At 37.1% G+C, this 25,612-nt stretch overlaps 1 protein-coding gene across 3 annotated transcripts in view; it reads left to right on the top strand.

Moving 5' to 3' along the window:
* The window catches only part of PIP4K2A (phosphatidylinositol-5-phosphate 4-kinase type 2 alpha), a 113,841-nt gene that overhangs the window by 39,160 nt on the left and 49,069 nt on the right, over window positions 1–25,612 (top strand). For all 3 annotated transcript variants that reach the window (XM_069776847.1, XM_069776857.1, XM_069776837.1), the window contains exons 2-3: window positions 21,550–21,647; window positions 22,760–22,856. In XM_069776847.1, coding sequence (XP_069632948.1) covers window positions 21,550–21,647; window positions 22,760–22,856 — 195 coding nt within the window. The remainder of the gene's footprint in view (window positions 1–21,549; window positions 21,648–22,759; window positions 22,857–25,612) is intronic.

The raw sequence follows: 25,612 nt of genomic DNA, 5'->3' as shown, positions 1-25,612 counted from the left end.
GCAATAAATTGTGAGAACAAAACTGTTGTGTAGTTTCAAGTTCTTGAGTTGTTGGGGGTTGTTGTTTTTTTAATGTGCTAAAATAATGAAATATCAATAGCTAAAGGTAGACTCTACCATTCGATTTTTGTACTAATTCTTTTTGCTTTGAGATTACCCCATCAGTGGAAGATAGCATCCAGCCCAAAGATTTCTCCTTGCTTGGTTAGGGATTTCTAATACAGTTATGGATACCGGTGCATCTGCATTCTGGTTGACAGTGTGTTAGTAACTTGGACTGATCTGTTGCTACTGCTAGTAGTGTAACTGCTGGAGCAATGTATACTTTTGTGCTTACTAGAAGTGCAAGCTTTATTGCTGCTGGGCTGGGTTTTGTAGCCTGGGTGGGGCTCTAAGTGGGCAGAGTTTCACTGCTGTGCATGCGTCAGCTAATTAAATACATGCTTGTGTGAGCTCCTATTGAATCTGTCTAGACCTAAGTAAAATTTCAGGTCTGATAAGGTTGAAATTACTTGCATGTATGTTCTCAGCCTTGCAACTTGCTTCCCAAGTGCTGCTGGAGTAAACCTGAAAAACTTGCTTTGTGTTTCTATATCTTGTTGAAGACACGCTTTGGATTAATTTATAGTATCTGAGCCAGCTGCGGGGCTTTTAACGCATTTTATATTTTCGACTTTTAAACACATCTTTAAATTTTCAGAAGGATTACTGCTATAATTAAATGTAGGATTTTTCATAACACTCCCTGATTTCATTGTATTTTTCAGGGAAACAGGGGGAGCTTTCTACTCAAGAGTCTGCAGTTCCCTATTGTTTGGTGTTATGCTGTCTTAAAACACCAAACTCCCTATCAGGCAGTGAGACATAAGTGTTTAGTACTAGGAAAATCACATTTTTTTTAATCATGCATTATGGTTACACTGTAGGTAGTATAATGGGAGTTACTATATAAGTTTAGTACCAACCAGTAAATGTGGTGGTTCATAAAGATTTTATTTTACATCTTTTCAAATAAACATATCTTACGTAAAGAGGTAAAGCAAAAAATTGGATATACCCCGTGCAGAGCACTAAATACCCATTTAAGCAGGTTAGAGAGTGATTTGGTGCAAACATTTGTTTTTGTTTGGAGTTGTGGGGTTTTTTAATGTAGAGGAAAAGCATCCCTGTGTTTCCTGGTTAACCAGAGATATCCTGGAATAATCAGATACTAGAACCTATTGCTAGCATTCTGTTCCAACTAAAATTGTCAGGATAGTATGAGAAGAATTAGTTTTATGAATTCAGTGTTTGAAACCTATAAGTAGATCTCGGCAAGCTTCTGGAGCTTCAGAAAGTTATGTGGTGTGTGCCATGTCATTTGCTTATTTATAACTGTGGTCTGACAAATTAGACTGTCACAGTTGTGTCCAATCGGTCTCCTGAGAAAGTCCCCTTCAATTTGAGGCAAGACACTAGTTGTTTAGATTCAGTTCATGGCTTGACCCCAGACATAAATGAATGAAAAGCCTTGATGTGGACAGAAGGATTACCACAGGGTTATGCTATGGACTGCTCGGGATGAAATACTGTACAACAGTATAATATTCTGCTTAATTCACTGCTTGCTGTCATGCCATTATCGCCCCATCCCGCTCTCTCGTGCTGGCTTTGGCACTGACATGACACAGTGGTGACCCATTTCAGCCTGTTAAATCACTGAAAGTGGAAGGAGAAACCGAAGTAGTTGTTCCTGTGGCTGAGGAGGAGCAAAGCACCTGCTGGGGGTGAGGAGGGGGGGAGGCACAGAGGGATGCACCAGATCGTCTTGGGCTCTTTGCAACTCCCCACCTTAGTCAACACAGGACTAAAAAATTGCCTTGATATTAGGTACAATGAATGACTTGTATGGGAAGTGGTGTTCAGGAAGCAGTGAAAAGCCGTTTTGAGGGCCCGTTGCCATTTCTTCTTACTGAGGCTTTATGATTTTTGTTGTTCAGCTTATAGAAAAGCAGTTAAATTTAATTCAGAAAGCAGCTGACTTGGCTCTTCCTTACAATAAAAAGATTTGGGTCAGAAAAGATTGGAACAAGAGTAACACTCTTTTCTGGTGAATTTGTGGTTCTTTACTTGCAGTGCAGAATTGCCATTTTACCTGTGTTATTGGTCAGTCTCCTTTTGTTTCCTTTCCAACTCACTGTGTATGAATGGCCAGGTAGCCTTCTTCTGTTGGTTTATTTATTTAGAAACATGCACAACTACAGATAGTTGGGCAGATGATGTGCCCAGAACAACTTCTAACTCCAAAAATAGATGTTTTAGGTTAAGCGTCACGCTGATACCTTAGGTTTTGTCTGGATAATTTTTGCTTGCTTCCTTCCTGCCACTGAGTTTCTCTCTCCTTCATTTAGTTTCTTTCTACAGTTCTTGGCTTTTCTTCCTGTTAACCTGTCAATGTCAGTGGGAATTTCCATTAAGTTACGGTAGTTCAAATACTGCAGCCTAGGCCATATTCTCTTGGATATAGGGAAGACAGACACTGAGAGTCTGATTCACCTTTTTATTTCAGTGAGTTTATGAGGCAACTACATAGGCATCGTTGCAGATATTTTTGATCCACAGCCTTTGGGATGAAAGGACAGTCAAGCCTGTGAACCTCGGCAGGAGCTGATAACATGGTGACTGTGCATCCTGTCTGGTATCAGGAGACACCAGTCTGCTACGTTTTGGTTGAGACACGGGTATAGTTACGTCAAACTCAGAAACACGAACCGCGTCTTCAGCACTGCTGAGTGCCCAAGCACCTAACTTCAGACCCTAGTCAGAGGCACCTTTACTTCGAACATCTTGTCTTTAAAATCTGTTCTACATTGTACGTTTCATACAGTATTAGTTTGTCTTGAAACTGAATATTGACATCAGCATTAATTCTATTGTGCAAAAAAACAGTGACTTTTTTTCCCTACTAGATAAAACTGTTGGTTTTTTTCTTTTCTTTCTGTTTTAAGGGCTCTGGCTTGTTTTATCTTGAATCCAATGTCTTGGTGTGGCATTTCAGAGAGAGGGGGAAGGCTACCCACAAAAACCTGCAGTGATGCTAGTTTAGTGTGTTCTCCTTTCCTTGGTTACTGGTGATTCAGCAGAAAACCAAGAGATTATTTTGGAAGAGACCCTAACATGCGTTTAAAAAAGACACCATCAAGATGAGTCCCCACTCTTGATGCCAAAAAGTGTTTGCGAGGAATCTTTCTTCTGACTGTAAACTTTTCGATGCTTTTCATAGTAATTGCTCGCTCATCTTGATTATGTCCACAACCACATATTTGTATATCACACCCGGACCAAGGCTTCCTGCAGAGTACAGTCTGGGAGGGAGGGGGAGAAGGAAATCAAGGTGTTTGGACTTACATCCTGCTTTGCTCAAAGGCAGAGATCTTCACTGGAGCTGTAACACTGGGAGGTGAGTGACCGTGAGTTGTGAACTGACCTTCCTCATGGGATTGCTCTTTTCTTCTCAAAGAGCAAATCCAGCCTGTAATCAGTTAATTATTTACATTGCACATAGAAACTGTCTTTAGGACTTTATCATTGTTGCATACTTCCTTTTCTGTTAATATAGATTTCTGCTTCTGGAGGCTGAGCATGTTTTGATTTTTTCCGGAAAAAGAGAACTGGTTATTTTTAGCACAAGCCTGCTTTCCAGGTTGCTGTTCATCACCATGTTGCTAAATGGCTCCTCACAAATGTGGCAGCAGGTTTTTGCCTCAGTGCTCTTAGGATATATTTGTGTTGCTTTTTTAAGAGTTGATCTAAGTCCTGTCAAATCTTCCTGAAGGTATGGTTAAGCTCCTTCAGTTCATTAACCACTTCTCAGGGGTAATGCTCCTGCTACAAATAAATATTTTCATTCAGACAGTGACAGATAAGAAAAGCATGGCTTCTCCTTGAATGGGAGCACTCTTCATTTTTTTTATAACTCAGGTTTCCTAACTAATGAACATAAAAATCTCACTAAATCAAAGTTGATGTGATTATAGGTTAAATAGTGCACCCAGGATTTTATATTTAAAATATTGGGGAGCCCTTCTAAAATTACAGTGAACATAGGGTGGATTGGTGCATGAAATATAAAAGCTTTCACATGGAAGTGATGTATGGTAATAATTATATACTAATCAAAGAACTAGACTCACTCCACATGAGGTGGAAAGTCTTCTGGGATCGTTAAGATTTCAGAAATGAATAAATAGGTTTTGCTGGTATAAATTTGTTTGCTAGTTGCTCTTTCCAGTCTAGGATTATTTTGGCTAATGACTTTTGTTTTCCTTTTCCCTACCTGTCCTTTTATTAAAAAATGGATAACAATCTGTGGCTGGTTGTAAAATACAATTTTAAAGCATCAGGAAAATGTACAGGAAACATAATATGCTGATACAGAAAGAGAACAAATCTCAAGCTAGTTACAGTGTAAATGACTGATAATTCAGATGTAGACTTAGGGCCAAGAAAATATCTCTGTCAGTAACACTGCATATTTCGTGTTGAAGTGTGTTGACAAGACACGTGTTTATGTATAAAAGTCGCATCAAATTAAGTTTAAGAAACCAAAACTGAGGCATTGTATTTTTTCTCTTCTTCCTTCCTTGTCTTCCCCCTCCTCAGCCTGCAGCGAGCAGTGCTACTAGTTCAAAGTGCTTGCACAGGTTTAGTTCTCACAAAAAGAGCAGCTGCTCACAGGCCTCCTGCTTGTTGTGTGTCTTTCTAGCATTGATGGTTTGGGGTTTTTTCTCCTACCACCTTTGTACGTGGTCTTTGCTACTTGCTTGTGTGACTATCTGTATTGATATTCTCTGTGAGGTAGAATGTATTTTGCATAAGAGTCAACAATCTTTATCCTCGGTCTCCAAAAATTGATCATACTACATAGTAGTTCCTATTAAGTAGGTGCTTTGCAAATATTTGATTAGCAGAGTAGCGAAGAAATGGGAAGTGAAATCTGCCCTGCCTCTACAGTAGCAGATGTCTAGAGCCAAACTAGTCACCCCCACCCAGCTCCACCTGGAATTAAGGCAGAGAAAAGAGCACATTGTTGCCAAATTCAGCCTGCTATTCAGATACCTTAGTGGCATAAAGAAAGAATATAATCTGTAACTCGTAGTAAGGTAAAAACCAAGTTACATAAATTTCTCTGTTGAAACAATTCACTTAATGTTTTGGGTGTTATTTTCCCCTTTATTGCACCAAATGCTTTCAATATACTTTTAAAGTGTTAACGACGAAGTGGATGTTTTAAGGATAAATTACACTTGTAATTTTCCCTAGGTTCTATAAAACAACAAATACGGTAATTTGTGAACGTGGAAACATTTTTGCTTCAAGCACTCTCCTTTCAAAGAATCTACTACAAAAAATATTAACATGACCAACTGTATGAAGATGGGATAGATGCTGTTGAAGAGCCACATAAGCATTTGAATAATTTTGCTGCAAATGCATTTCTTCTCTCTCCCTGAGTGGAGCATTAAGTCCTTCTCATGGTCTGGATTTTTCACTTACTCCAGAGCACTTACTAAACCAGAATTCAAATGTCTGGTGTGCCGAGATGGTCTCAGGAGCTGAAAGAGAGATATCAAAATTCATACTTTCTAAAGTTAAAGTTCTTCCTGGTTTATGTCACTGGCTTTTTAATACTTTCCTTTCCTTAGGCTGTAAGACCTGTATATTTTACAGGGAAACTGTGGCTTCCACGGTACCACTAGTCAACAGTAAACTCCGCACTTAATGCTAACTTATTTACACAAGTATTTGCCTAATATCTGTTGTGGATTTTTATTTTGACTGTAACTGATGGAGTTTTCACAGGAAAGAGATCTCAACAGCAATTCTTCTGTTTGAAAACTTTGACCTAAATAAATCTCCACTGGTGAGGTTTGCCTTCGTATTCAAACCTCAATGAGAAACATTGTCTTGCTAGTTCTTGGGAGTATGGACTTCCCCAAATTGAACAAAAGTCAGTGGGAGCTGTTTCCATTGGGCACTTCCGAAAACCAGACCAGAAGTACTCTAAAGTGGCCACCCAAAACCCCGTGGAAGATTGGGCGCTGAAGACACAGGTGCACCAGCCATACTTCTAGTGGGAACTGGTTTCTGACAAGCATAGCTGATAGACAGGAGCCGCTATGTGTTTTCATTTTGCTTGTGAAACCATACTCCTTCCGAAATAGCTTGTACCAAATGTTTCCAGCTCACATGAGATGAAGTAAGCTACAATGGCAAAAGTGCAAATTTTTTGCTGGCATAAATTAGACCTATGCTGTGGTTTACTGGTGACACTTCTCAAGTGCAGAGCTAGCTCTAACTTCATTACAACCTGGATAAAACTAATAATTTCCAGATGGTAAACCAGAGTGGAATAATATGAGAATACAGCATTCTGTATATATGATTTTCATGTGTACTAAAACCTCAAAAGAAGTAACTCAGATGTCTTTCTAGGTGGTACTAGTCCTTAATTCCACCTTACTGTTGAGGAAACTTGGCTGCTTTCCTTATCGGGTTCATCTGAGCTAGTCGTACTCAGTTTTCCTTGACATGTTTTATTTCATTAATGAGTCACTGAGAAACAAAACCTCCACTTCTACAGAGAGGGATAAGTTATCTCAATTCTTTGCGAATACCTATGTATTTGTCCCTCTAGAGCTTGTGCCTTGACAGTCTATTTGCACTGCAGGTGATGCTCAGGGGCCCTTGTGTTGGAGGAACTGGAGGACCTTTCCTCTTAGGCAGTGTACAAACATGGAACAAAATGCTAATTCTTGCTTCCAGGTTTTCAGTCCTGGGTCTGGTAAGCACATTCGCTGCTACGGTTAGAGTGATCACAGTACAACAGCATCTATTTATCCATCATTGAGTATTTTAACAGAGATTAATATGAGGCTATTTTTAGCACTGGCAGTTAGATGGTATGTTATTTTAGAACGTGTATTTATTTAGTGTTTTCTTTGATGGTATCTGTGTTAGTATTTGAGGTCACTTGAACCAGCCAGGGCTATATGAATCATCTTTATCCCATTGAGTTTACACATTGTGGTCTAAAACATTTCTTTTTACCTCCTTTATTTCTCTTTCTTTTTTTTTCTTGTTTTTTCTTTTTTTTTTTCTTTTTTTCTTCCCCTGGAGTATGACCCTGGAAAAACAACATATTCCTCATGTTGTGCCAAGTGCAGCTCTCCTGAAAATTGGCTCTGGTTGATCTGTCTTGCCTTCTGGGCTTATCTACTACTAGACAGTAGAAGTGGGAGGGAGACAGTACGGAAAGCCTGAAGACAAGAAGACATTATTACACTGCTGGCAGCCTTCCTGTGTTTGAAGCCTGCAAAGAAGTCTTCAGTCTAAGGAAGAAAAACAGAGATGAGCATTGTAAAGATAATCTTCCTAACCAAAAGTTCAGCAGAGCTTTTAGTTTCACTGCTGTTTGAATTCAAATTTGGGAGTTTGTGATATAAAGTTTGCTGGCTGATAAAAAGCTTATTGATGATCTGAAGGTCATATGTAACTGCAACTGTAAGCCTAGGCAGAGATAGAGTGTGCTTCAGAATTTATTAATTGCTTCAAACTTTGAAGTTCGATAAATGTAGTCTTAAGTTTTTCTTTTTATACTTGGAGTCACTGGAATAAATGGGGGTTTTTTTCTTATATCTGGGCATCCAAGATAGGGTACCTCTGTTTTGCATTTGATAAATGATGCAAAACTTGGTAGGAGTTTTCTTTTATATTGAGACACTATATTTACCTGGGAAAAATGTGTAAATATTGAAAACTTGTCGTATAGACTTGAATTAGAGAATGACAGTATTTTAAGATTGAAAAAGAAATCTAATTGCTTTTCTTTTCAAGGATGTATACTTTTTTCCATCTTGTTGAGGCTTAGGCATGGCAGTTCTTAGGCAAGCATTCAGGATTATTTAGTTTTCTTTGCTACTTCCTAGCAGTTGTACATATTCTTGCTGTGAATAGATAAAATTCTGTTTACTTGGGAATTAGAGAAATCTCATCCATTAAGATTCCAAAAGGTAGCATGAGGCAAAACCATGTCAAACAAGGCTCTCCTTAAGGAACCTGTAGAAGTCTGAGGCAGAAGTCTATAGTGAATTTTAAAGCAGAAGTTTAAATTTAAAATGAAGCTTAAATGGATAAGCAACTGATTTTTGTTAATATATAACTGATTTTAATTCTGTTTTGCATTACTATTTAATTGAGTACTGTCTTTCGAAGTAGGAAGGTCTACTCTATGCCTATCTCCTCTGAAGATTCTTGACAGTGGGCTGGCAGGCAAGAGCTTGTTTTTAACAGAGAGATCCTTTTTTAAATCCCCTTTGTCAAGCTCCATCTGAGAAATTGCAAAGCAATGCAATAAACCAGCATTCTTTTTCCTAAGTTAATAAAACAACCTTAAATATCCTGGATACACAAAGTGGAAAATAAGTTAATCAAACCAAGTTTTATACTTGACATTGTAATATTTTTTTTAAACAAAGGAAGTATTATCTGAAGACTATAATCAGTTCAACTCACAAACATATCTTACAATTTCAAAACTAGATCTCATCTTCCATAACATTTTTTAATTAGGGGACCAGAAAAGGAAAACAAGTCTTTTTGCTTTTTTGACTCCCAGTTGCTTTCTCAACTCTGAATGACCTATCTGTTCAACTCTGTTAGCAGAAATGAAGAAAATTTTCTGCCTGCACCTGAAAAACAAGTTAGTTACCCAAAGCTGGTTTTACAGTTCAGCAAACTGATTTTTTAAGTACTTATTTGTTTTTGCTGCCAACATTTGTCAGAATTCTTTTCTTTGAAGGTAGTTCAGTCGTTAGTGCAGGTTACTGTTATTTCTCCTTTTATGATACTTTTTACAGGGTATTGAATTTAAAACTTCATTTAAATTTAAAAAATAAATTTTGGGGTGAACCTTTATTCACCTTGTAGTAATCACGTCTAAGACTGCAGGCAGCCCCTTCCAACTTGAGGGGGTTTAGCTCATAGTCCAAACCTTTTAAGCTAAGGAATTGCAGAAGGAAGCATTTCTCTGCTGTCCTGCAACCTCACAGTGAGCAGGATTGGCAAATGATCCAAATGAGCAAAAATCCTTTTCTACAGGCTTGGTTTGGGTTTTAGCTTTGGTTCATCACACAACTGGCCACACACCCATGTAGGTCAGAAGAGGAAACTGATGGTGCAAAAGCAGGGAAAAATGCGGAAGATCAGAAGTGCTGCTTCTGGGGGTGATGTTGGCAACACTGACTTGTTTGAAGCATGGGCCTTTATGTGTTTTTCTGTAAACACCTGTGGCTCACTGAACCTATTTTCCTCCTGAGTCCGTCCTTGTAACTAGGCAAAAGTGTATCTTCTACATTTCCTGAAAAATATTCCAGCATTAACTGTGCATTTTCAGTCAAAAGTTGTATAATATCATAAATGCTTCCATAAATTATGGGGGGGGGGACGGGGACAGACACGACAGGGAATCAAATGCAAGAAGAAAAGCCTGAGCTTATGAGCTTGAAGTAGATACTTTTAATCCATCATAGTTTTTCTGTTTTTCCTGATGGTGGAAAAATGATAAGCACATTCCTTAACTTGCTGTATGTGCGCTTCCCTCTGAGTCCTCGTGGCTTGGAGGGCCACCACCTTACCCTTCACCCACTCCGCCTTTCTGCCACTGTAGAAATTAATTAACAGTAGAAATTAATGGCTGTCTTGTGTGCAGGAAGTCCAGTCATTAGTGCAGGTTATCGTTATTTCTCATTTTATGATGCATTTTACAAGGTATGGCAGCTTAAGAAAGGCAGTCTCCTTGAGAAAAATTACAATTGCTTTTACTGTGAGTTTCTTTTTCAAAAAAAAACAAACCCAAAACTTTTTTTCAGTTCTTCACATTTATATTCAAATTAAAACTAAGGGCAGTGTTTTCTTTTTAACATTGTTTTTCAAAAATATCTCTTAGTAAGACTGAAAATGGAAAAATGAGTATGTGTGCACAGAGGAATGTGGAGGGCATAAGGGTGCACATTCCAGATCGCCTGTGCTGTTGCGGTGATGCAAAGCAGCTGTGAGTCGAGTTAACTGGCCCTTGTACTGTGCAGGCAGTCTGCTCATGCCTCTGGTCCCAAAAATATTGCTTGGTTTGATACTACGTGGCTTCAACTCTTCAAAAATGCAATGTTGTGCTCACTGTGAGTGCATTATTCAGAGCTCTTTTTTTTTTTTTTTTAAATTTGCATTGGAGAATTTCCTATATTAAGATTAGCATTAATGGTTGAAAATGCGTGTTGGTAGCTCAGGGCTTTTCTTTATTAATTTATTTATATGTGTATGTGTGTGTAAAATATGTATATATGTATATGAAATTCTTGCTTAAGGGGCAAATTAAATCTGTTAAATGTTTTTTAATTTGGGTTTTCAAGTATGAAAATAATCAAAAAGCTAGGTTTTCTTTTGCATACTGTTCATCAGCAATACATAACCTGACTCAGATGTGAGAGAGAGTTTCTGTGGGCTGATTCTGCTCTCTGAGTCTTGCAAATGTGATTCTGGAGTCCAGGAGAGGAAATGAGTGGCAGCTGATCAAATACTGGTATCAACCACCTAATCATGGGAAATGCTTTTTGACTGGATTCAGAACAATGTTACCATGGATAACGTAGTAGAAAATACTACAGAAAATTTCTTTACAGTTTGTTTTTGTCTTCATCTTTACAGTAAAAGTGATGTTTTGTTGTCGCCATGCTTACTGAGTGACAGACAAAGTTTGGTAATTTCTGTTTGATCTCCCTTCAGAGGCACCGTGACACTGGTGTATGTTCAGATTAACGGCACTGAAACCACCAGAGTTGCTTTTTATTTATGGGCTATGACAAATATAAATAGAAAGCGGATTTATGTTCTCTTGCCTATTGAACGTGTGCTATTGTCCCTCTAAGCTCATGAAATCCTCCCATAACAAAAGTGACCTGTAAACTGAGGAAAAAAGGTCATGCAATTATAGTGCATTGCTTTTACCAAATTATATTTTATTTTGCATCAAGGGATAAAAAAGATGTTTACCTTGAGTTGTATAATCATTTCAACACCCAATTTAATTGGACTAGGAGGGTGATGGTACTCGAGAGTCGATGACCCCCTGGCAGCTCTGCTGCACCCTCCCCTCACACCCCTCTTCTTCTGCGAGGCCAGGAAGGCTTTCTGGGGCTACGAAATACAAGGCAGTAATTGAAATACTCGGCCTGCAGCAAAATGAACGTTGCAGTTGTTGTATCTGGGCAGTTAATATCCAATAAGTAATGATAATAAATCCATGAAATTTTGTATATAGCATTACTGCCAAAATAAATTGGGATTCTGTGTGGAAAAACCATATCCAGAGCAGAAGCAAAACCTGGCTCACTGTAAACATGCCAGGATATTGTTCTTTCCCAAACACTGAACAACTGGCACATAAACTCACTGCTTCGGTAGCCAGAAGCTGCAGAGTATGTATGTGAATGAATGTGTATTTTAATGTCTGTGAGTAGGGAAGAGTAATGCATGTTTAGAAACTGTATACAGAAGAACAAGTAAGGATTCCTGCCTTGATGACCACAGAAGAGGTGGACAGGAAAGTGATAAAACAACACTTAAACAATCCCAAATGTCTGTTCTGAGGTTGCTACACAGCTCAGGCTCTTTTAGGTTTCCTTGGGACTTAAGGTCTTTCTTATGTCCTACCAGGAGCTGTCGCGCTGTCCTGACTAGCAACAACTTTTGCTTTTGCTCTGACAGCATTTTCATAAACAGAGCTCATACAGTGGCTTCATGCAGCAAAAAATGTCTGGATGGCATCCTGATAAAATCTGGAAGACTGGTAACCCTCCCAGGTGACTACAAACCTATTAGCCTGACCTCAGGCATTACACTACTTTGAAGTAAAAAATTACATGGTAAATGGAAGAGGAATACAGTGCAACCAAGATGCAGGGAGATAAATGAAGGGATTTCTCTAAACCAAGGAAACGCAATACTTACCCATTTGGACTTCTAGTACAATATTTTGCATGGTGCGGCTTGGAAAATTCTTACTTCTCCTGGAGGATATAGATTGAGAGCTAAAAAATGTTGTTTTAGCTGAAGGCTAACGTGTGCTGGCAGAGCAAGTTCTGTACATTGTGCTCTGTGATTACTCTGGAAGGTCCATGTCACCAAGAATAGCTGCTGTGCCGCTTTACAGAACAGTTAAATACTTGTAGTATGACCTTCGTGTACTTGCTTCTGGTGTCACTCGTGTTCAGTTAATTAACTTCATAAATTAGATTTGTATAATGCACACGGTATTGCTTGTGTTTTCAGAAAATTTGCCTCACAGCTTCAGCCTTCACCTAATGCATAGTCAGAAATGGCCAGAACGAATCATGTTTTAATGTCATCTTTTCACAAGTCAACAGTTTCCTAAATAATGACATATTTGTGAGGTTGGAATGTGTGACAGCACATTAAAGTGTGTTACCAAAAAGCCTATTCACAAGTTGGGTTTTCCTTCTCCTTAATAATTATTATTAATGATGGTAATAATAATGATGTGAAGTACATGCCATCATTATGCCAGTGTAAAAGTAACCAAAACATTTGGCTTTTCTACATTTGTTATTGCTTCTGAACAATAATGAAGCTCATCTGATCCCTTAAATTGTTGCTATATGGCATTTATTCTGCGGCCATCCCAGTTTGTTGTTCTCAGGCAGGATGCTCTTAAAGCCTTTCTCTTTATTAAGCAGCTGAGTTGCATGTGTTACATGTGAAATGGTTCCTTAGATTTCTTTTCCCATTATATTTTGCCTTTCTTTGTTGAAGAGAATTTTTTTTTCTATTGAATTCCGTTTTGCAGTTATAGCATTCAGGTAAGGCTACAGTATCTCTGTATTTGTTCAGCTGCTTAGGGGAATTTTATGTTTCACTGCATGGACTCATTTTTCCTGTTCAGAAAAGTTATACTTGAAAAACATGATCTTAAAAGCTGTTATGAGAGGTGAGCATTATTTAATAGACTCCTTTAAGTGTGTTTTCTGTTTGGTTGGTTGGTCAGTTTGGTTGTTTTCCAAATCTGAGTAACATGATTCATGGAATATAAGTGTAATTTTAGTTCATTTTGTTCCTGCCTGTTGAACTCTTCTTCCAGAATCCACAATACATCATTTAGAAAATCAGCAGAACATTTATCTGTGAGTTGTAGATTACTCTGTATATAGAATTTAACTTATTTTCATTAAACCTTTCCCTATATCATAAATAAATGCTTGGTGCCTCCTAGCATCCTCCTCTTTTTAGGTATTCTCTTGTGAAGCTTTCAGGACAAAGCCAAGTGAACTTAAAGTTTATCTGTTGCCAGATAAGCATTTTGTTCTTTAATTAGAATAATATAGACCAGATTGCTGTCAGACCTTGTGACAGGTATGTGTATTTTAAATCAGTATTTCAAACAATAACTGAAGATACCTATTGCTATGAAAGGTTGTATTAAAGTGCATCAACTTCCCAGCACACAAATTGAAGTTTTAAAAAGATGACTTGAGATATTTCTGCTCAAAAAATAAAATGTTCTTTTATCAATTTTGTGGCAAGCCCACTAGCTAATAGCTTGCAAATTGCTAAATTGTCTGAGCGGTATGCCTTGTCTTGTTTTCTTCTTAACTATGACATTAGCAAACAAGGATGAGCTCATCTGTATTGTCTGCATCACAACTCATCCAAATCTGAAGGACTTTCATTGCTTTACAATTTCCTTTTGGACTGAGACTGCACTTTATTTTTTTGTGCCATTTGCTACTCAAACTGTGTTGCATGTCAAAAATCTCCGCCACAAAGAAGTCACATTTCTATTACTCTGTTTTCCACTTCGTTAATGTGCACTAGTATCTTTGTACATACTATTGCATTTGTCTTAGGTTTTTAGGAGAAAGGGGCATTATCATGACAGGCATTATATCTGAGCCGCTTAATTTATATTTTGTCTTTGATTATTTGGCACATTATGAAGTGTTAATTTTTGCACTCACTGAAAGGTGTAAGCAGATTTACAGGAAGTTTAACCAAATCTGTAGAAATGTGGCTTTACATTTGTCTGACAGTATACAGCAGATGTTCTGGGTTTTCTAGACTGTGCAAATGTCCAAAAGACTTACAAATGTTTTGATGCAAGTTTTTAAAGGGAATGTGATTTTGGTGCTTTTGTTGTAGGTTCTTTAAACATTGTCACTCCAAACTCTGTGAACAGCAGTGATAACCAAGCTATAAAATCCTTCATTTGGATTTTGAGCCCTGATATTCCAAATTTAAACACCAAGAAATGAATGTTCTTCAAAACCATTTTTTTTTTCCTCTGTTTTGGGACTGTATTTGGTATGTCACAATATCCTGTTCGGAGCTTTCTCGGGTATGTCACAATATCCTGTTTTCCACGTGGATGCATGTAGTATGGACCTTCCCTCCCCAAAGATATCCTTGCACTGTTGAAAACAGCAACTAAAAAGTCTCATGAAAACATTTGGGGTATGCTGTGAAATTTTTTGTTTTGTTTTTTTAATTCAAAGGCAGACAGACCATAAGACTTCAGAAAAGTCCTGCTACTTTTTTGATAAAAAGTAAATAAGCTGTAATTGATGTGTTCATTTCTCAGAATTTCTAAATCCATGAAGTGTATTTAATATTTTTGTAAAGTATTTCGGATATTCTGTGTTTAGTACTTTGGGAAAAGTATGTACTTCTGCATTAAGGCAATTTGAAAAACATTTGATTCAATTTGGCCTACTTTTCTAGTATTAGATTACTGAATTTCATTGAAAGCCAACAATCTAATGACAGGTATCACCTGAACTGTAAAAACATGAAGGTGCTCTAGTCATTACTGGTAGATGTTTTGAGACATGTAAAACTTCAACGCCTATTACTCTGGCAGGTAGGTGGCCTTTTATGTTGGTTTGGGTTGGTTTTTTTCTCTCCATATACCTTAAATTAAAATGATCCTAAAGACTCAGAGAACATTAAATGCTTTACCTTGTGTTTTTCTTAGTCATATAATTGCTTAAATTTCAGGACTTGTTTCTGTATAGGTAACCAGAAATTACTTATATAGGAGAAGTCTCCTATGCCATTTAAACTCCTAGCACATTGTGTAGCTTATAAAAAAAAAAACAAAACAGTCTGGGTGTAGATATTTTTTACCTTGTGCTTTTGGCGGGGGGGGGGGGAGGGGGGGATGGGGAGATTAATTTTTGTGTGATTGAAATGATGAAAACCTCATTTAAAACAAATTAAGGAGTATTTTGCTGAACTGATTTATTTCTCTACAGCAGAACTTAGCTTAACCTTTTATTTCTCGTGCAAGAATGGCTTTGAGTGTAATTTAAACTGTCAAATGACATTTATCAAATGATGGCTTTGCCCTGTAACAGGCAAATGTCTTCCACAAAATCGATTAGCTGCTGACCTCATCCACCCTTTTCAGACCCTTCAAGGTAGATTTCAAAGAGTTGTAAAATAATCACTTCACTTTCAGTTTATACTTCAACACAAGGCGTTTACTGTCCTGGTAGCGATACTGCAGCATGTTCCACATCTGGGGAGAGGAGGATGTAAATGCCTGCCTATAGCTCTGCCTGTCACCACCCGGCCTGTTGTGCTTTAACCGAAACCCTTACGCCTTGCAAAATAGGAACAGCTTTGGAAGTGGCTTTTTACAGAATAACAGAATGAATAAGATTAAGAAACTTTATCTTCTAGATGATACTGCTCTAGTAATCAGGAAAATGCTGTTTGGTAAGACCTGCAGGGTGTTCAGTTATCAAGAAGGTGCCGGAAGAATGAAGGATAACAGTATCCTAGATGTGAAATTTTATACCCCAAACAGTTTTCCTCTGTTGCGTTCTTGTTCTGCAGCCTTGTTTTAAGAGCAATCCATTAGAAGCCGATAGGCTTGCTTTTGCAAGCATTGACCTACCAGTACGTGAATTAACTGTGCCTTTGAGGAAGTCTGTGGCCCTGTCAAAATGGTGACTCCTTGTCTGAACAAAAAGTAGTCTGATATTTTTTTCTCTTCAGAGCTCTGTGTAAGTTTCCTTGCCAAAGAAGAAACTGAGATGCAGAAAGCAAACCATGAACATAAAAATCTTAGAACTGCTGGTGGTGTTGAAAGTTCAATTCTATTTTTAGACCTAAATAATTTATTTCTTCCAAAGTCTCTTCTACTCCCACTTCTTCCAAAATCTTTGTTTAAATCACAAATTTGTGAAAAATGCACTTGACTTTCTCTGAGTAACAAACCAATTGTAGCTTGTTTGTCTCAGGAGTTAGACTGCTGTGAATTGGCTTTCAGTTCAGAGAGCTGGGAGATAAACAGAGCTGAAAAGAAAGTAGCACTTCCACAACTTCAGCCACATCCAGCATCCGGAGGAGCAGATTTTCCTGTGTGTGAAACTGCCAAGAGCCATAACTGCAGTTGAGATGTTTTATCAAGCTGTTCTGTGTGAAAACACCTCATCCCCCCCATAGGTTCAGCCAGTGAGTTTGGCTGGATGATATGTTAAATTAATAAGAAACAGTATCTATGCTGTATATTAAAGCTGAGATACTGAATACAAGAAACCATGTATAGAATGAAGGCTTTAAATAGGAAGAGAGTTTCAGAAGGAACCACTAGGCATTGCTAAGTAGTCTGCATGTGATTTCTGATGTGCTTGGGATGAAATTTTGGACACCGATGTACGTGGCTTCTTTGATTTTGTATGGTTGTTTTGGTTTGGGGTTTGTTTTTTTAATTAATAATACCAGCTGAAATGTGTTACACAGGTTTCTTGCTGCAGCATCATAGTGATAGGCATCAGCTTGTATCTGTTGGAGAACAGGATCATTGTTCTGGCTCCTCTAGCTAAATATGCAATATATGCTGTAAATTGCCTTTATTATATGCTGCTTAAATATCTCATTGTCTGCTTTGCATACAAGCAATTTATTGCTGCTTATGTTCTGACAGAATGAAAACTAATGTTTAATTATGCATTGCCCTAGTAATGTGGTGTTTAGGGTGAATGTATCTGAATTAAATAAGGGCCATTAATAATGCCTAACAATTTATGATATATTCATTGCGTGATTTCAAATCATATAAATTAGAGAAGCTTATTTGAAATGTCACAAATATAAGATGGCTTTGTGGGAACACTTCTCTGTGTGCTAATTTCAGAATCATTACCAGCTGAGTCTTACTATTTATTCAATGTCCAGTAGGCTTTTATTATTCCCTTATTTGCAGTTTAATTACAACCTCTGTTTTCCTGACAGTGTGAATTCAATCCTAAACCTGCAGGAGCAAAATGAGTTGCAATCAGCCAGTTTTTGCCTGAAAGCCTCCTTTCGCTTCGGCCCCCTCCCACCTGCCATGACTGAGCCACAGCTCTGAGCAAATCTCTACAGCCACAATTTTTTGTACAAAGTGTTTAAAGGGGCGATGCCAGTCTAAGGCTTTTAAAATTGTTCTTCCTTAAAGCTCGTAAGTTGTGGGGGATGTCTCCATCTCACATAACCACCTGGTTTTATACCAATATCACAGAAGATATTTGAACAAATTACTTAAAGAGAGGTTTCTGGGTCACTTTATTAATATCTTGTGTGCATGAGTTTACAAATGTTATTAATAGACATGAGGTATTATACATAATATGCATGGTTACTGTGCAACTAAAATCTTAGTCATTTATATTTAAAATAATCCATTCTCTAAAGCTATTATATGGGATTTAAATTCCTCAAAGATATAGTAAGCATTGTCTGTTTCAAATAACAAGACAAACTGCAGCAAAACTTTGCATTGGCAACAACAAATCAGGGCAGTTAAAGGATGTAGGTTGCATGACTAGAAGAACTTTCTCAGTATGATGCGCATGCATTTGTTGTAGAAATGCTGTAAATGTGGGTTCTCTTAGAAGTAGTTGTAATTAAATGAATGTTTGATCCTGAGTCCTCAGCAACAAGTCAGTCCTCTGTCCAGTGAGCTCTTTCTGCTTCATTTATGCGTTGTGATTCTCTCTTGTGGGAAATTATTTCTTGCTTATGATTATGTTACATTCAGAAGCACTCCTTAGAGGAAAATGGGTGTTTCTTATTTCTTATGTAATTATTACAGCTATTGTAACACAGTTTCTGTTGTAATTGGGAATACTGAACTTTCATCCTCACAGTCACATTTCATTTGCTATTGCTAAGGGAGCTAGGTGTATTTGGTGGGTAACGTGAAGAGATGCACATAATACTTGGCAAAGGTATCACATGCATCTTACTTAAAATATTCTGTCATGCTTGACTTGCAAACGCAGAAAAACAAACAAAATTTTCATCTGAAATGAGTTGGAAGGTTCAAAATGCCATCTTTGTGTTTCATATTTAGAGTCTTTCAGATGTGACTGTTTCTTTACATGGTGATGGCAAAGTGGAGAATTGATCCCTCTGACCTTTTCCTTTTCAAGAGCTGTTTGGGGGGGAGTTTGGATTTTGTTTCTTCTCTCCACCCTGCACCACACCGTCCCCCCCCACCCGCAGTGTGGTTCCAGCTTCCACCAAGATCTAATGACATGGATATTCCTTTCTGTCTTGTGTGCACTTTGCAATCTGGCCTTATCAAATCTATCCAAAAAATGGACTATTGCACAAAGAACCAGATCTTACACTTGAAGGGTTTAAATTAATTAATGGCCTGTGCCGCTGGGACATGCCATTACTCAGCTGGTATGCTCTACTAAAGGTCATTTCTACTGTGTGTTCATCACTTGCTTTTTTATTTTCCTCTTCTGCTAGAGAGGAATTCCCTAAAATATTAGAGAAATTACTTTAACGTATCTCAGAGTTGGATGAATCTTGGGAAAAAAAAGAAAAAAGAAAACGAACAAAAAACCCCCAACAAACCAAACAAACAAACAAAAAAAAACCACAAAGAAACCAACATCCCTCAAAAAAACCCCAAAACAAAATAACCCAAACCTGCTCTTAGTCTGCATTTTTTTTTCCTGATTTGAGGGGTGGGGAGGCAGGAGGAGTGTACATTCATATCTTGTAAGGAACTTCCTAGGAGAAGTATTTTGGAAATTTTGCTTAGAATAAAAGAATCTCTAAAGTATGCAAATATGAGCACATTTGGCTATGTTACTCTATGTAGATGGCATTTGTAAGGCCTACAAGTACAATTAAAACTGTGCCGTTATAGCACAAATGTAAATATTCGCAGCATGAAAGCAAATCTATAGATGTATCCAGAGAAACTTTACATCAACAAATTGAGAAAGCAAATGCATGTAAAAATTTGATCAATGCCATTTTAATAATCTAAAATTCAAATTTGCAAGCAAACCTGTTGTTACTGTAGATGATTGAAGATGTATGAATTCAGCATTATTGACAGTATTCAGTGGAAGATGTTCTTGGGATCACTTTTGGTTGGAATGTACATGAATGTATCTTATCCCTCGTTCAGGCATGGAATTTGTTGTATGATCTAGCATTCTAAAAGAGTTGGTAATTCTGTATAAGCAAATCTAAAGTTTCATATCTCTGTGCAATATATCTACTTGTGCCTAGTTTTATTTGTACAACAGCTAGACTAGTTCTGCAGACTCATGAACCTGCCCTATGGTTTCAGGGTGAAATTGATGTACGGCGATATCAACTGTAGTAAAGAGCATGTGTGTTAGATGTAGTGATTTTCGATCAAGGTTTTGTTATTTTATGTCGTATTTAATGAGGTGTCAGCATGATTTATTAGGTTTGTACAGCTGTGTTTTCAAAAAATTTACTGGAGTTTCTTCTTTCTCTCCCTTTGGAAGGAGGAAAGAGCATTCTCCCTACAATTCCAAGGAGCAGAGCACATTCAGCCCATCCCAAACATCTTTTTATTTCCTTTCTCTGCTCTGCTATATAACTGCCATGCCTCTGTCTAGAGCTTTTCAGGCTTTCCAAAGAAGCATTCTGTAAAGTAAATTCAACAGATTTTATCAGTTTTCTTGTGGGCTGCAGGGATCTGAATAATAAAAATGAGACATGCAAGGGAATGTTACTGGGACTGGAAAGTACTGTAAAGTGATGAGGCTGCCTGACCTGCCTGCTTCCATTGGTTGCTTTCCTCTGTTTAAGAGCTAAAAGGCTCCTCACTGTTTTCTTATTTTGTTTAACTTCAGTTCCTCAAAAGGTCATACTTGCAGTGAATGCAGTTTTTTCCTCCAACGTTTATAACCTATAGCTGCTTCAGTGAAGGTTTCTCCAAAAGCCTCTCTTAAGCAGGATAGCATTTACAGGCAACTAACAGCTTCCTAGTTGGAAAACAGTGTTTGATAAGCAGTGCTAAGAGCAGAGGAGCACCCCTGTGTTGCTATATCCACCCCTAGTGTGCATTTGTATTCATATAGAGTGGGTTTTCCTCTAAACCCTGTAGAAAACTGCTGAAGTAGAACATGCTCTGCATGAGCAAAAAGATTTGACCGGGTAAATTGAGACGCGTTACCAGGGTGTAGAGCACCATAAGAACATAGGTAAAATGTATGTCATGGATATTTGTTGACTGTTGTAATGGGTATCTCATTCGTGATTTGAAAGCACCATTGCAAGCTAACAATTCTCTGTCTTATGTTTATCATGTTTCAGTTAAAATTTACTAAAATAAGGGTAGATTAATACATGCAGTAATAAAAACATGCCTACCAACTAGGTAATGGTAAAGTTGTCCACATTTTATCATAAAGATGTGGTCAGAAGTGGATTTCAAATAGGTATGAAAAACCCTGTTCTTGAGAAGAATGACTATTTATTTCAATACTAGAAAGAATAGACGGTCCCCATAAATATAACAAAATAAGAAAAACATTAGAACTTACTTCTCCATCTATTTCTAAGCAAAAAATTTAGCTATTTAAATAGTTTGTCTGACTTGAACAATCAAAAAAATGCCTCAATGCTGTGACTTGCAAAAACTTGGCTGAGTTCTGCACTAGTGTAAGAAACAAACCTCTGCTTATTTAGCCCAAGTGTGTGCATTCACGTGTAAGCAAAATTTCACTCTGTTTTCTGTGAATAGTTCAAGACACAGACATGTAAGACTACTTCGTAAGCTGCAAAGGTAAATAGTAATTTGAAATATAGAATTTGAATTATCTTCTGAAAGTGTAGCTTAATTGACGAAACAAGAACATTGGGATTAAAGACCATTTTGCTGGCATCCTCACTGACCTTCCATAAAAAGTACGCTCCAGGTGTTCTTTGAAGCCCTTTTTTTCCTTAAAGTAGTATAAATATGGAATCCTGTTTCTTCTTTTCCAAAGTGTCAATCTTGTGATTGAATTTAATATGGAAAGAATAAAACTGCTTTTGCATTCTTCATTTGCTTACACTGACTCCCAGCACCTATACACAAGAAATAATAGACTGAATAACATTTTCGTAATTAAGACACATGCAGCATCTTTGCAAAGACATCAGCAACTAAATATATTCTGTTTTCTCTAGATCAATGAACTGAGCCATGTTCAAATCCCTGTTATGTTGATGCCAGATGATTTCAAAGCATACTCAAAGATAAAGGTGGACAATCACCTTTTCAACAAGTAAGTACAAGTAACAATTCTTTGTAGAAGTGGATAGTGGCAGTGATATTTTTATGAAGTACTATGAACTCTGTTATTTTTCAGTTCATGGGAATGAAGTTTTGATGATTAAGTTAATCCTGCGATAAACATAACCATCTGTGCTGTTCTGAAAAGCAACAGCAAGGGCCACTGGGTAGTATTTTTCCTCCATATGATTTATTATTGCCTTATTAGTATCTTACATATCGAAGGTAATCCTTTCTTGGTGTGATTATTTATGGCTGATATAAGCATTTATTTGGGTATTTTTAAAAACATAAAATCACGTGCATGTACTTTTTATTAAATTAAATATTTGAACAAGAATAAGAATTTAAAGCATATGTCAAAGCTGAATAATGTTCAGCTTTTTATAATCCATAATACAAAATCATAACAATCATATAGAAGCTCCAAAATTAAGATTGTTTAATGTAATATCTACGTCTCTCAAAAATAAAATGCTTCATGAACAGTATGTACAGATAAACAAAACTATTAATGCTGTTTTGTGTATAACCTGAATTTTATTCAAGAATATATTTCGGAAAAGGAAGTATTATGCTACTTTGGATCTTCTGTTCTGTGGCAAAGGTCAAAATAACTTTTCTCATGTCTAAGTCTGAAATTAACACTAAGATAGTAAAATCAGCCCTGTACTGAATGAGTCAAATTTTTTGTAAGCTTTGGTACTGTCAGTACTTTCTGGTGTCACAGACAGTGTAGTAATTCTTGTATAATTCAATCTAAGATTTCACCTTTGAAGTAGTTTTAGGGCAATGGGAAAGCATTCTTTTCTGCTTTTGAGCTCAGGTTCCAAAGTTACCAAAATATAGTTTGTGTTTATCTCATCCAGTTATGTTGTAGCTTGTTAGAGACAAATATGTATAAATCCATTCAATATTGTAAAGCAAAAGAAAAGAACACAGTGAGACCAAATCTCACTGAAAAAAAGAAAGCATTAGAAGAGAGATTGTAAATCTCCATGTCCTCTGCTTTGTATGAACTGAATAGAATTGAGACAGAATACTCTAGAGTTACTTATTACAAATGCAGGTGAATGAAGTTGATTTGGTTTTATATTCTTTCAGAGAAAACATGCCAAGTCATTTCAAATTTAAGGAATATTGTCCAATGGTTTTCCGTAATCTAAGAGAGAGGTTTGGAATTGATGATCAAGACTTTCAGGTAAGTTCTCTTTCAAAATGCCTAAACTAGTGGTTATACAGATTTTAAAGATTAGTAATGCTGCAGTTGTGAACAAGCAGGCCAATGTGCTGAAATAAAGTTATTTTTTTATAAGTTGGAGGAAAACTAAGAGAAAAAGAAGGCATTCTTTCTACTCTTTCCCCACCAGCAAGCAGAACATTTCTGTTTTCCTCTTTGCCTGCCCCAGCTGTCTTCTGGTTCCTACCCTCAGCTATCTTTAGTCCTCCGTGTTTCCCATTAGAGTACCTCCCAGTCGTAAGCCATGTTATTAAAACTGCAGGGTGATAGTTCTTGCAATAGGAAGAAAAAACAATGTCTGGACACTACTGACAAGAGATGCTATATTCAGCTGGGTCACATAGATAACAGTTGCTTCAATGGTGTTGTCTGTGTGACATGTGGTTTCTGAAACGACCACAGCTTTTTTTTTAATTCATACTCTTTTTGTTTAGAAAAGAGTGACCTCTGGCCTGCTAACTTCATGCTGCTTCATCATGTCTCCTTTTCCCCTTGTTGTGAGGATCTGGAGGCAAATCGCTTGCATAGAGCAGATATAGCAAAACAAGAAATTGCTCTAGACTTGGCAGGGTTGTTCCTTGCAGTCAAAACTTCTGTCTTTGCAAAAGAAAGTTCTCAAAGTCTGCTTCAGTCTGATTTGCCAATACTCACTGACAATTCCCTTTTCCATTAACTGTTCCTAATGTATACTGTTTCAGTCACAGGGGTAATTCCTTCTGCAGTCACGCTGCAAGATGTCCTGTCCTAAAGAGCACTTGCTGTGTAACCCAGTGCTGCTTCCTCTCATGCTCCTTTGCTCTTTCAAACTATTTTGATGTGGGCTGCAATTGTATTTGGGCTGCAGTTGGATTTGTAGCCTGTCACTAAGATATATTAAGAGAAGATACTTAATAAATGGTTTCAAGTAGCTAAACAAATTGTACAAAATGCACTTGTACAGTTAACACTCCCATTCTTGCTACATAGAGCAGACTGAATACTGCAGCCAAAATCTACACCTAAGTGCTTTTTACCAGTTTTCCCCTTTTCAATATAAAGCAATGTGTTAGAATGCATAGATGGGTTAAAACATGCTTGCAGGTCTGTAGATGGAGATCAGGTTATGGATCTCGGTACATGGCCACTGTAACTTTGGTAAGGCATTTTGCCAGTAGGTGGAGAAAAGTGTTGGGTTGGGTTTTTTTGGTAGAGCTGTCGTGATCCTATCACATGATTTTTCATTATCCTGTTTACTGATGAACTGTTTAAGAGGAAATACTCCAAGACTCAGGCCAACAGTTGAAACAGTTATATCAAATTGCATTCCTGATTTGATTTTCCTGATGGACCAAAGAGGATCTTGTTTGGAAAGTTATTTGATCCCTTAATATGAAGATTTCCTTTTTATTGACAAAAGAAAAGGATCATTGTGTCAGAGAGGAAGGACAGGTGGTTGCTCCTAAACTTAAAATTATGGTGTTGGCTCATGCTTGCTATCTTTTAGTAAATATATATTAGAAGACTGTCATTAGTTAAAACTGGCAAACTTAGCATAATCAAAAACGCTGCATTCCACAGCACTGTGAAATGTTTCCATCTGCACTGCTGTTCTACAACAGAAATTCCTGTTATAACTATGTTATACTGCTGTTTGGATTTATTAATGATAACAATGATAAAACAAAGGATTGTCACTAAATAAAATGTCAGTATTTTCAGATTAAAAACAAAAATACTTGTTTGTAGCTATGTGTTCTGGGTTTTTTGACAATGTAACCAATCAATAAAACAAAAGAAGAAAATATAAGCACATCCTGGTTTTTAATTCAACAAAATCATGTATTAGTTAGAAAAAAATCTTCAGTGCTATTTAGTATTTCAAGGATATTTAGTGAAAAACACAAGATAGTTAATATTAATTTTGACCCAAGGGAAGGCAATGTCTGCATTCACTATTCTTTTTTTCCTCAACCAAAGCAATTTATCACTCTGGATTCTTATTCTACTGGACTGTTCTGATAATTTTTTTTTTTTAAAATGCTCAAAGTAGTAATGTATTTTGAACACACTTTCAAAATCAAATTGTTTTTACAGAAATACACATAAATGAAAATTCAGGTCACCCCATGTGTAAGATGGGGATTATCCCTATTAAAAGTAAAGTTGCTTTCATGTTAATGTTACATTCTCTGTGATTTAAAAAGGGAATCTAGTTTGACAAAGGGAGACTCACTGTGTATAGTTTTTTCCAGATAATCTTTGTCTTCAAGGAAGTTATTCCAATGAATGGTGGTTAAAATGATTGCCTTATACTTGGAGCCAAACATGAATTGGAAAAAGCCTGTGCAGTATTGAGCTGAGGGAAGGCTTATGGAAGAGATAGCAAATAACTTTCTCTGGATAGTTTTTCTTATATAATGATTTTCAGGAAGGGAACGATTTTCAGTTGTGAACAATGTCATTCCCATTATTGAGCAAGATAGGATTGGTTTCGATAAATAAACCCAGTTACCATGTTCATTAGTCAGACACATCAGTTTAAATCAGGAAGAACATTCATTTAGAATGTTTTTGTTTTCAGAATGTTCTGCAGATATCCTTGATGAGTTGTTCCAGAGGGCAGATAGTGCTTACTCATAAGGGACTAAAAAAAACCCCTACCTCATGAAAAGAATTTGGTAGTGTATGTTCTAATTACTAAGCAACACTCATTTTAATTCTTGACACTGTATTATTCA

The sequence above is a fragment of the Haliaeetus albicilla genome, chromosome 2 (genome assembly GCF_947461875.1).
Source record: "Haliaeetus albicilla chromosome 2, bHalAlb1.1, whole genome shotgun sequence".
Lineage (NCBI taxonomy): Eukaryota > Metazoa > Chordata > Aves > Accipitriformes > Accipitridae > Haliaeetus > Haliaeetus albicilla.
This window is presented reverse-complemented; position numbering and strand designations above follow the sequence as displayed.